This window comes from Argiope bruennichi, chromosome 1, assembly GCF_947563725.1.
Source record: "Argiope bruennichi chromosome 1, qqArgBrue1.1, whole genome shotgun sequence".
NCBI classification, from domain to species: domain Eukaryota; kingdom Metazoa; phylum Arthropoda; class Arachnida; order Araneae; family Araneidae; genus Argiope; species Argiope bruennichi.
Window position 1 is genome coordinate 131,952,745 of NC_079151.1, and position 12,290 is coordinate 131,965,034.

The following is a 12,290-nucleotide window of genomic DNA, read 5'->3' on the forward strand; positions in this document are numbered from 1 at the left end:
TGCACGGGCATTTACAGCAATCTCTCTTAATGCCCGGTTTCTATACAACTCCCTCAATATCGTATTCCTGCTCATGAATAGGAGGGTATCTATTGTTCGTTCTTGGATTCGGAAACCCTAGGCATATTCGCCAAGCATTTATATCGTCAAAGAAAGGATGAGAGGAAAGATGAAAGTAGAAGCTGTTTACATTTGGCAATAGGAAAAATTAAGATTATTCGCGGAAGAAGGGAACATAATAACAACTTGTCTTTCTGCGTATCACCCTCTTAGCGAAGTACAATCGTCGATGAGTGCCAATCTCGAGATCCTGAAACGAACAGCATGTTAGTTGAAATCAACAACGTGATGTCTTGAGAAATCTCTCTGTTTGCTATTTGTATAGAGTCCAACTTAACAATCAGAAATGCAGGTTGCGATTATTAATTTTTTTATATCGGGGTATATTCTTATATCTTATTATCATGAAGCAAGAATTTCTGTCTACAAAGCAGAGAGTTAAAGCTGGAATCAATTCAGAATATTAATATCTACTCTTAGAGGATAGGTCTATTTTCCTTATGTGTCTACACGTTTTAAATTCCAAACATTACCGACATTTTATTAAACTAAAAACAGTACACTTTATTTTAGATTAGATCAAGAGTAACAGAAATAAACTTCCTCTTCGCATTATTACTCTCTAGAAGAGAGAATTTAATTTTTATAAAAACATATTAACTAGATACAAGAAATGCAGTTGATCGAGTCTAAAATCTTTCTGTTTAAAGATTAAAAAACATATAAATAAATAAAAATGATGAACTGAAAACATAATTGATATGTCATCGTTGCCCCAAGAACAACTAAATAATACGTTAAATATTTCTGAATTTCTCTTCCAGATCAACCAGAAGAGGAGGTACCAGAGAAGACAGGTATCCAAGACAACTTATCTTTCCAAGAAGAGGAAACAGAAATAAGTGTCGAGCAAAGCACAGGTAGGTTTCAAAATATATATATGATATTAATAACTTCAATCTCTACTTATATTAAGAATAAAGGAAGAGTGAGCATTTTCTTTCCCGCTTTACAGGTCAGACCTTTTGTTCTTGAGCTACCAAATTTGATACAAATATATGTTAGAGAGTGTGAATGTGCACCCTGAGAATTTTTTCTTTCATTTTAAATTTTAGTTAAGTAAAAAGTAAATCTGCTTTCACCATTTTCCGGAAATAACTTCCTAAAATATTCTCACAAAAATTATTCTTACACATGCTGAGAATTTTCGAAAGAAAAATTTTTGGCCAATAAAACAAAATAACGTGTTAAGAATTGTAAAAAATCATGGAATTTATAAAATAAATATGACGACATAGTCAATAGAATAAAAGCATCTTGTATTAAATGGTTAAGTTATATATCTTGTAGACATGGCTATGCATTTCCAATATAAAAATAACCTCTTCAAGAATAGAGGGAAAGAAAGGAGAAAGAACATCCATCTGATGGCAGGTCAAAGTTGAAAAAATCCCGAACAGCTAAGGATTCAGCCGGATAGAATCAGATGTCGGAAAACTTGGGAAAAGCCTTGACTGTCACTGCTAAGAAATATATTACTAATTTATTTGTCACATAATTCTTTTTTCTAAATTTTAAGAGTTATTTGCATAATTTTTCAACAGATTTTATTGCAATAATACTCCCCCCCCCCCTTTTTCACTGTTTCATCAGACATTCAATCACACTATTTTAGCTTACTAATGGAAGTAAAGCAAAAAAAGGTAATGTTAAATATCTGTATAATTTACATGAGTAATAAGAAAGTGAAGTTGCAATTCTGGCAAAGTTAAAAAATTAATTAATAGCATTATGATGTCATGGGATTTGGTTCAATTAAGAAGGCTCAAATTGCTATGTGGATTTGATAGAAATTGAGTATAGTTAATATTCCTGGCAAACCAGCAGGTCTTCAAAAAGAGCACTTAGTAGCAAAAATAAGTATGCATGTTGATGCTCAACAGGTGACACCATTAGGCCCAGAATTACCAATTTTAGTAATTAGTACAGATACATTTTGAAAAATAAAAATGTTTACTTTGGAGCAGTTTGGAAGGGGATGAGAGTAATGTAATTAAAAATTAAACAAGATTTAAGAATTGAGAATTCCATGATAATTCCAGAAAAAATTATTGAATCAAAATAATTTTTACAACATTTTTACTTACAAATATATATATATATTGACAATACATATTAAGTTACCTTGTAGCTTTTAACTAAGCACAGACGTTTTTTTCGTTTTGTTTTGTTTCTTTGCTTACTTATTTTCAACAATACATTGCACTGTTGCAATAAAATCCACAATTTCTTCATTGTTTTACCAAGTATATAATCGCAATTTGCTTTTTCCTTCCACCGTCTGCCGAACTCAGAAAAAAAAATCCAATTTATTATCTGACCAATTTACATTTGGAATTAAGAAAGTATCTTTGTACCATGAAAGATAATGTGCAGTTAGAAGGGTTGTGTGTCATTTGCGTTCAGTCGCATTTGCGCTAACTCATTAAATAGTGTCATTTGCGCTCAAGCTTTAAAAAGATTACCACAATATAACTTTTATATTTGCATGTAAGATTTGGCGATTTTACAATATACCTAAGGTGACCATTTTATTTTAACCTGAAACCAGGACAACATGAATTTTGACCAGTCACCCCCAAATTTTATAAATTTTTATCAAAAATTCACCCAACGGCCAACCTGTATACCTAAGTAAATAAAAAACTTTTAGATATCAAAAAATGTTGCGTTTATTTAAACACAAGAAATGTGAAAACTAAAATATGATTTTACAATATAAAAATAAAACATAATAAACATAACATGATAAGCCATACCTAATATAATAACATAATAAAACATAAGGAGTTATTTAATTTAGTTTGTTTTTTTATATTTTTCTGAGGAGTGAATTGCTTTTAACAAATTTTTGTTTTCCTGTATATTTTCATAGAGTTCCATACAGGTTGCATTTAAATTATTTTTGACAATCAACAAGGATTTCAAAGTTTCCACTTTCAATTGGGTTTTCTCGCTAGTCCAGATGTTGTTTAATAAAGAAAAAACCCGTTCGGTCGGTGCATTAGTTCCTGGCATACAGAGGCAATACTCTACCAATTTGCCAATATTATTGGACACATCATTTTCTTTACAGGTTTTAAAAATTTCAATCCACCTATCTGATACCGAAACACAATTTTGTTTCCAATGCCCAAGTTTCTCATCTGTGATGTAGCGCTGAATGAAACAGATTTCATCTAAGAGCTCAATTACATTTATTTCCGGATAATGTTGAATTAAATAGTCACTGCATACTTGAACCATTTGATGCGTAGGTTTCATGTTTAATGTAATCCAATTAAACTTCTCGATTCCCTCAAAATGGCCTTCCCATTCTTCCAGATACTGAAAACATGTACTGTAAAATTCCCCCACTTTTTCTTTGAAAATATTCGATTTAACTAAGCCGTCTTCTTCTAGCTTTTTTAAATTTTGTCGAACTTGCAGGGGCAGAAACACACTTGCTATCCTGTCAGCAATTTTGACTTTAAGGTCCTTATAAATGATATTTGTTTCCAACATAGAAATATCTTGTCCTTCTATCTTTAAAACCGTGTTATGAAACATTGACGACACATTATAGAGAAAGAAAAGCCAAGATTCGGTTTCAGGATTCTCAAAATAATTTTTAATAATTGTCGGAATTTTTTCATTAGACGCAAAATTGATTTTAATGCAGGAAATATTTCCAACACGCGCTCAATAGCTGGTCGTAACGCTAACCACCGCGTAGCACTGTAACCCAAAAGTTTTTAATATTCTATGTCTACAAAATTACAAAATTCTTTTAATTCACTGACGCGCACAGTATAAATGTAAAAGTAAGAGTAAATCTTGATAATTAAAGTTTGTATATCAATTGGAAAGCAGACCGCCGCGGTTTGTATAAAATTGTTTAAAAGATGCGCTGAGCAACCAATTTCCACAAGCTCCCGTCCTTCCGAAGTAGCTTTTAGCTTGGTAAAAATATTATTTTTCCCTGCTCTTCGCATGCCTCCAAAGTTAGTGTTGGTGTTGTCGGCCCAAAACCCTAATATCTTGCTTTCTAAATTATGTTTTTTTAAGACCTCTACAATATATTCGGTAACTATGTCAGACGTTTCTCCTGGCAAATCCTTTACTTCAATAATTTTTACCTGTATTCCATTCTTGTATGAAAAATATCTGACAAGTAAAGGAATAAGCTTAATTTCTTTGTGATTTGAGGCGTCTGAATACACTGATATAAAACTTACGTTTCTCAAATCTTCGTCCAATATTTGATTTGCATAAGGGACAAGTACATCGGTGATTATAGCTTCGCGTTTGGTCTTACAGCATGTGAATTTAGCATCGAAATATGGCTTAATAAGTTTACAGGTACAGTCCATTGATCGAAAAGATTGATTATTCATAACTGTATGATATGCCCACAAACCTCCAGCTGCAGCTATTTTCTTCTCGGCAGTTTCAAATTCTTTTTTCTTAAAATATGATGTCATACTCGAACTTGCAATTGCTGCTGACACTGCTCGTTTGTGTTTAACTGTTTTTATGTGGTTTTCAATGTCGTTTTTTCCACTATTTGCAATAGAAAACGTACTTCTACATTTTTCACAATATACTTCACTAGTATATTTTAATTTTAAATCATCATTAAATACGCACTTTCGTCGTTTTGCCGCCATGATAATAATAAGGTAGGTACATCACAGTAGTTAGTACATCAGACCACCACTGGCTTGTATGACGTCGTGGCGGTCCTGCTCATGCGACACCTGACGATATCACATGGAATTATCAGGGTTGCCAGTTCTAATTTTATTATTTTTATTTTATTACTTTTTTTTTAATGTTTTCTAATCTAAAACCAGTACTTTTCGTGTACTGCTTTTGTTTAATGACTAACCAGGACTTATGCCCTGAAAACTAGTACTGTACTGGTAAAATCAGTACGAATGGTCACCTTAAATATACCTCATATGGTAATCAATCACTGTCAGTGTGAGAATGATACTCCATGTCCCTGATAACGAAACTAAGCCTCCATGAGAAAAATGCTGATGACCCTTACCGCGTTTCAGACGAGTGTTGAAAATAATAAATAAATGTGGGGAATTTGCTTTAAAAATTTATTATAAAGGAACACGTCTATAATTTTGCCATACAGAAGACATTTATAAAAATTATAATTTTGATGTGCATAATACAAATTTAATCTAATAAAGTGAAGTATAATTTAATTATGAGGATTTAATCTTATTTAAATTATCAATAATGTTTAGATCTTCCAACATATATGTATGCATACATAATCCACAGGCTGATACTTGAAATGAGCTAATGTATTTTTTACATTGGAGTTGTTCAAATAAGTTTTTATTTTTTATTTGTTTCTTTATTTTGCAAAATAATAAACCCTCTGGCTAAAATAAATAAGATAGGAATCATATTAGTAATTTTAAAAATAACTGCCGGTTAATTCTCAGGAAATAAAACACATTTTCAATAAGAAAATGTTGATAATTACTGAAATTTCTTCAAATCTGAAATATATTACATTTTCTAGCTCATTTACTGTCAGATTTAAGAATACATAATCCAAAGTATCAGCAATCGATATGTAAATGAAACATCTATACATACTACATTAAAACGCTTAATTCTTAGATACAGTATCATGAGCTAGTTTTTTTCGCAGGTACTGTAGCAGCAAATTCCTGCCTATTTCCTGAAAAGCGCTGCCAATAATTTAGAACCAATTTTCAATTTGTCCTAAATCTATACACGAAAGAAAGCTAGAAATAAAATATATTACTTTATATTTTATTCGTTCTTTTTTCTTTTTTTTTTCCTTGAATTTCTTGCCAAAAATATAGATTCATATACGATTGGACCTTTATCGTAATCAAAATTGAAATCACAATAGTAAATATTTAAATACTATACCGTAAGATAAGACTAATTTCACAACTATGTAAATATGGTTTCTGAAATCATTTTTTTAAAGCATTAGGTGGTTGCATTTAGGAACAAGCTTTAAAAAAAAAAAAAAATACTGCATCTAGACTTACTTCCAATTACAAAATTTTATTAATAAGGTAGGCAATTGTACGAAAATCACAAAAATTTAATATTTATAAGTCCATTATAATTTCCAGTGTGAATTAGTATGATTTCTCTCTTATTTTCTCTATACGTACAAAATTTCACATTTCTATCTAGAAAATTTGCTGAGATATGCTTAGTTTTAAATTTCGAAGGACTGGCTACAAATGTGGTAGAAAGCGTTTATTTCAGAATGCAACTAGCACATCATCCAATCATTATGGCTTTAAAAAGTTTCGATAATTACGCATAACGTTTGTTCACTTTCATTGTTCGACAGTTGCACCATCGTCTTTATAAAGAAGGGAACGTGAGAAACTGAATATTTAAGACATTTGAAACTTACTGGAATACTCGGATAAAAAAAAAAATTTTTAACTTGTGCAGTTTCTTAAAAAATAATATATATATAACAATAAAAAAAACTTTTGATTATAATGTTGATTTATTTTTATGTAATCGCAATGCTTTCCTAATTCTGGAAAAATACAATGTAGTTTTCAGTTTCCAACATTTTAATTGGCTGTGTGATTTAGTGATTAAAAATTGCAGGATCCTTACTTCAAATGGAGAAAAGATGAGAATGAAATGTCATATATGCGATGAAAAGAATTGACATTTAGCTCGGTTTTTTAGGTTACACTTTTGCTAGATCAGAAACAGTCAGTCCAAAGCTCATCCTTCCAAAATTGACTGTGTAGAGAATATTTCAACTTTAATAAGTGGCATTCATACTGAATACGAGATCGGTGTCTAAAATCAAACTAATAGGCCCTTCCTTAGGCAAAATCAAAACTTTCTTTTCTAGAAAATGTTGTTTGGAAACGAATGTTGCTTTAATCTAGATAGAAACATTAATTTGCAAAATTGTCACATTTGGAAAAGTGAAAACTATTCTTCGTGCAAGAAATCCATCATCAATCGCAGTTTTCTATTCGTATGTTACATGCTGCTATTTTTAGAAGTTCTTTAGTTTGTCCCATTTTCTACAAAAGTATACTGTATGGTACCGACAGATTCAGATAATTTTTATTGGCATTATATCTGAATTAAGAAATGAATTAACTTTATCAGTAGATATTTGATAAATCTTTATTGACTATCTCAAAAAACAAGTCATTACGTCACATGAACTCGATCATATATGTTCAAATATTATTAAAATAATGCATTTTTGTATAGGTGTCAAAGGTGTTCATTTGGAACAAATTTTTAAGCACTTCAATTAATGCAATACCAAGCTATTTTTTTTAAAAAAATTTAATGAAAATTAGTAAATCTGTTATATATTTTAGTAAAGGAAAGACAGAATTTAAACCTCTTAAAATTAAGTAGCAAAACATGTTATATCCTTTGAGGGTAAATTTTATTGACCACAGTTTAGTACTTATTACAGAATAATTTATTCAAATACTTTAAAGATAAGATTGGGTTGTTGTTGTTATTTTTTTTTTGGGGGGGGGGTCCTCCAAAAGGGGCTTAAATTGGAATTAAAATTATTTCCTGAATTTGGTCAGGTCTATTGTAGCTTTCAGAAGGCATTATCATTAATTGGAATTGGACAAAATTAAAGCAAAAAACAATAATTAATATAGAAAAACTAAGGCTGTGTGGTTTTATATCTTAAGGAACAAACAAATAAAAAAAAAGTGCTACAGATCATAAAATTTCAAACTTGAGTTCAGATTTTATTTGCTGATTTGAACTTGAAAATGGAAAAATATTTTACATTATTGAGCTTAAAGGAATTGGTGATGAGTAACCATTTTCTTTAATATTATTTTATGATCTGTATCGGCTATATTTTATTATACTTTAAAGTGTATTTCTCATTAAGTTTATTCCATTCTTAAAGGCAAATAAACTACAAAAAATTTACTGCTTTTGCTTTATTGAAATTAGTTTTCAATCATTCTCCATTAAAAAATATTTAGGTGATTCAAATATGACAAACTTTCTTTATTTCTGCTATTTTAAAAATACTTCTTTTAAAGTAAGCAACAACAAACTAATTTTCTTCCTAAAGCAATAAATATAATTGGGAAGGAAACAAAATCGATAGAATGATAATTGCGTGGGATTCTATTTACTGACCAATTACATTAGATTTTTTTTTCTTAATTTATATAGTTGTATCACTAAAACCTGAATTCGAAGCCAAAACTTAAGTCTTGACATAGCCTAAAAATTCAATTCAATTCAATTCCCTATGTATTAGATATCCTTTTCTATCTATAGTTTTCAAATTTCGTATGTGAAAATGTCCTTTTTAGAAATCTATTTTGTAAAATATAATTATCAATCAGACACCATGACTTTTCTCTGTATAAAAGCAGTATTGATTATATGAATTGAATTAACATGATTTAAAATATTTTTTAAAAGAATATATAGCATAAGGTGAATTGAAATAAACAAAGGAGGGCTTTTTGCCTAACTATCGTATTGGATAAAAAAGGCAAAAGAATTCTTGAAATCTATTATTTATTTGCTGTATATTATATATAACCATTGAGTTTATTTTGCCTCTTATTTAAGTATCAAATTGACTTTCGACATAATTGAAGCTCTAGCTGTCATTTTTTTTTTTTTTTTTTTTTAACTTTTGTGTATGACCACATTTCGCTGGTATTTTTTAAGTAATAAAAAATGTAGCATTCAATAATTTAAAACTGGCAGATAATTGGCAGAATCCCATCATCGAAGTAATCCACTTATGCATTTTTTTTTTTTACTTCAATTTCTTTTTCCTTACGAATCTGATTTAAATAAATATTAAGACAATTTATTCCTATTAAAACAACAAAAGCTATTGACAGTAACAATTTTTGATACTTTGATATCTACGGCAATTATTATTCTAAAAATATGTATTATCTATAGTTTTTAGCGACAATTTTTCAAACATTATTTCAAATTTCTGTTATTTTACAAATATTTGACTAACTTTGCTATTCTAAAAATTGATATCTATAGTTTTTAGCGACAATTTTTCAAAGATTTCAAATTCGTTTTGACAATATTACAATCAGTGTAGAAATTAATTTTTTTCAATAATTAGTATAAATTATAGATTTGCATAGCATAATATCCAACAAATCAAAATAGTTCGAAAGGAAAGGTTATAAATGTAATAATCATTTTATTTTCATTGTTAAAAATTTCAAATATTAATGATAATTGGACATTTGCTTGTCTTGCATTTATATGAAAGAGGTAAAAAAAAATTTCATTTTCCTTTGAACACAAGTTTATTCAAATTATATAAATTGTTATATAATCATTCATTTTATATGATGCTCTCTATATAAAAAGCCTTTCCCACAACTGAAATATTTATCGACTATTTTAAGAATTTAAAAAAATAAACATGAATGCTGTTTAAAATTTTAACCTGCAAAGAAATAAATATAATTTTATGCCGATTAATTTCGAATCATTCAAGAATAATAAATGTCAAACATTTCAGCAAATGAGGGGTTTTTAGGAAAATGCTTTTACTTTCAACTTCATCATCATCTTTTATTATAATTATATAAAATAAATTTAGCAGTAGATTTTTTTTTAAATTTCTTTGCAATACTTAAACCTTTTAAAGAGGTTATGCAATATATTAATAAAAAAACTTATAGTAAAGTATATGCAAATAGTTTATTAAGAAAATGCCATGATTCGAATATATAACACAGATCAAATAAATTATTTCAATTCAACAATTTTTGAAATACAACAAAAATTTCTCTATCACACTTCTATTTAAATACAATTTTAATCAATGATGGTAAATTACATAATTAATAACAAATACATGAAAAATTATTTATAATATCTAAGAACATTTTATTTCAAGTTTGCACTTCCTTAGGTTTTTAAATTCCATTTTATTACTACAAATTATTTTTCAAATAAAATTCTATTATTTATTGCTTTAAAATACTTTTACAACAATTTTGTTATAGTTACAAAGCAGCTCTTTAAATCCTTGTCAAAAGACCATTTTTCTATTGTTTGGATTATTCTATTATCCAGACTTATATATTTTTCGCTCTGTTTCCCTCTAAATTTAAACTCTTCCTGTGCTGCTAAAAAGTCATATTCAGCTTCCCTTTTTAAGAAACGAATTAGCTCCTATTTTTGGAAATTTCCCAATAAGCAAATTTATTCAATTATTCCATCTTTCAATAGCATTGTTTGTTCAATGGAGTCTCTTGTAATAATTCCACATGTCAATAGTAAATGTGGAATTTTCAAACCATTGGTCAACAAAATAGTCATAAAATTTTGTTAAAAGACAATGTTGGAGAACACAGTGTCTTTCTGTGTTTTCATAAATGCATTATCCAAATCATCAAGCAGAAAAGCCAAACCAGCACACATGCGAACATGGAGTCTAATTTCTGCATTAGATGTGTATGCTTCTGCCAAGCCGATATTTTGTACTCGCCTCCATAAACATTGGTTGAAATGAATATTGCAGCCTTTTATTTCTAATGTAGGGAATATAATTTTCACGCTTCTTATATCTGTAGTTTCAAAGTCCATAGTCAATCATTCAGGATTAGAATAGATTGTTTACATTTTTGAAGAATATTTTTGCTTTTTGAAGTCCTACTGATTCACTTGCAGTCGTATCAGCAAGCAAAAAACTAGATGTTGGATCCAGTTTTAACAGTTCCACAGGGAGGTATATTTCAATTACTTTCAACAGCTTCATTGCTAATCCCTTGTATTTTTCAATTTATGTAAAGAACTTTTGATGGAGGATAAAGTGGGAATTTTTCAAAAATTCATATCCACTTTGAAGAAAAGACATTTTCTCATGGCATATTTTTGAGACTGATTCATCAGTTTCATAATCTCTTTTGAATTTTTATTCAATGTTTCTTGCCGTCGATTTGAACTTCATCTGAACTAACGAGAAAAAGGCATTTCACATAGTTGTCATTTGTCTTCATCGGCCCTTTACACTTTTCTTTAATACAGCGTCACGTTATCACATTTTCAAGGTTACAGTGATATTGCCAATATTGATATCCATTATATAAATCTGATGGCTTTCCTTTTGATGTATTGAAAACTTCAATATTATTCATATTAAAAATCAGATCAAAATAATGGAGAAAAAAGTGGATAATCAAGAATCCACTGTTATAAATAGAAATCTTTTATCTGAAATTTAAACTAGTATATATTTTCTCATGGTCCAATTCATATTATATTAAAAAATGAAAAAAGTACAAGCGATTTTTTTTCTCCATTGCTTCAATCCTTTGCTTTCATAATATAAAATGCATAATTCAGGGTTACAACTTAAATTCACAAATTTTATCTGCTTGCATACACAGTATAAGAGAAAATGTGCAGAAATTAAATGTGATCTAAAACATAACGTGTCCAGCTTTCAAAATTATTGAAGCATGTTAAGGGCAACAAAAGTAAATTGTCTATTTCTTACAGCTAATGCAGTAGTGTTTAGTTGGCAGTGCATTTAATTATTGTAATTAAAACTATACTACCCATGTTTTTATTTATTTCACTGAATTGAACAATTACGGATGTCTTTCTTTGCAGGTACCTCTAGTTCTTCTCTGAGTAACCTATTTCCACCAAAGGAACAAATCCTAGCAATTACACTGCTGCTTCTTGTCCTGTAAACAACCATGGATAAAGCCAAATGTGCAACTGGATTCAATTGTATGAGCAAATCTCCAAGTTGATTTTTTTATTCTCTGTATATAATGTTTGCAAACTACTTCAAATTATAAGTCAACTTGTTTTTGCAAACTTTGTTCAAATTAGTGCTCAAATAAATTTAAGTTACAGTTTATCAAATGCACTTATTTGCAAAATTTTAACACCGTTTAATTTGTTTTAAAATTTTATCCCACAATTTAATAATTTCTAAACAGAACAACTCCTTACAAACTAAAATTTATTAAAAATATGTACAAAAAGAAATGTCATTAACTCATTTAGAGTCAGTGATGGAAACAACAAAAGAAAGATAAAGTTATATAGTTTTTTCTTTTTATTTTACAACACTTATACACATTTACTTCAACTCCTTCACTTGCAAACCTGCAACAGAACAAAAGAATAAT

At 29.0% G+C, this 12,290-nt stretch overlaps 1 protein-coding gene across 1 annotated transcript in view; it reads left to right on the plus strand.

Annotated features, from left to right (window-relative positions):
- The window catches only part of LOC129975134 (lachesin-like), a 141,345-nt gene extending 129,502 nt beyond the window's left edge, over positions 1-11,843 (plus strand). Inside the window, exons 8-9 of the mRNA XM_056088089.1 lie at positions 885-980; positions 11,761-11,843. Of these exons, the coding sequence (XP_055944064.1) occupies positions 885-980; positions 11,761-11,843 (179 nt within the window). The remainder of the gene's footprint in view (positions 1-884; positions 981-11,760) is intronic.
- The last annotated feature ends 447 nt before the right edge of the window (positions 11,844-12,290 follow it).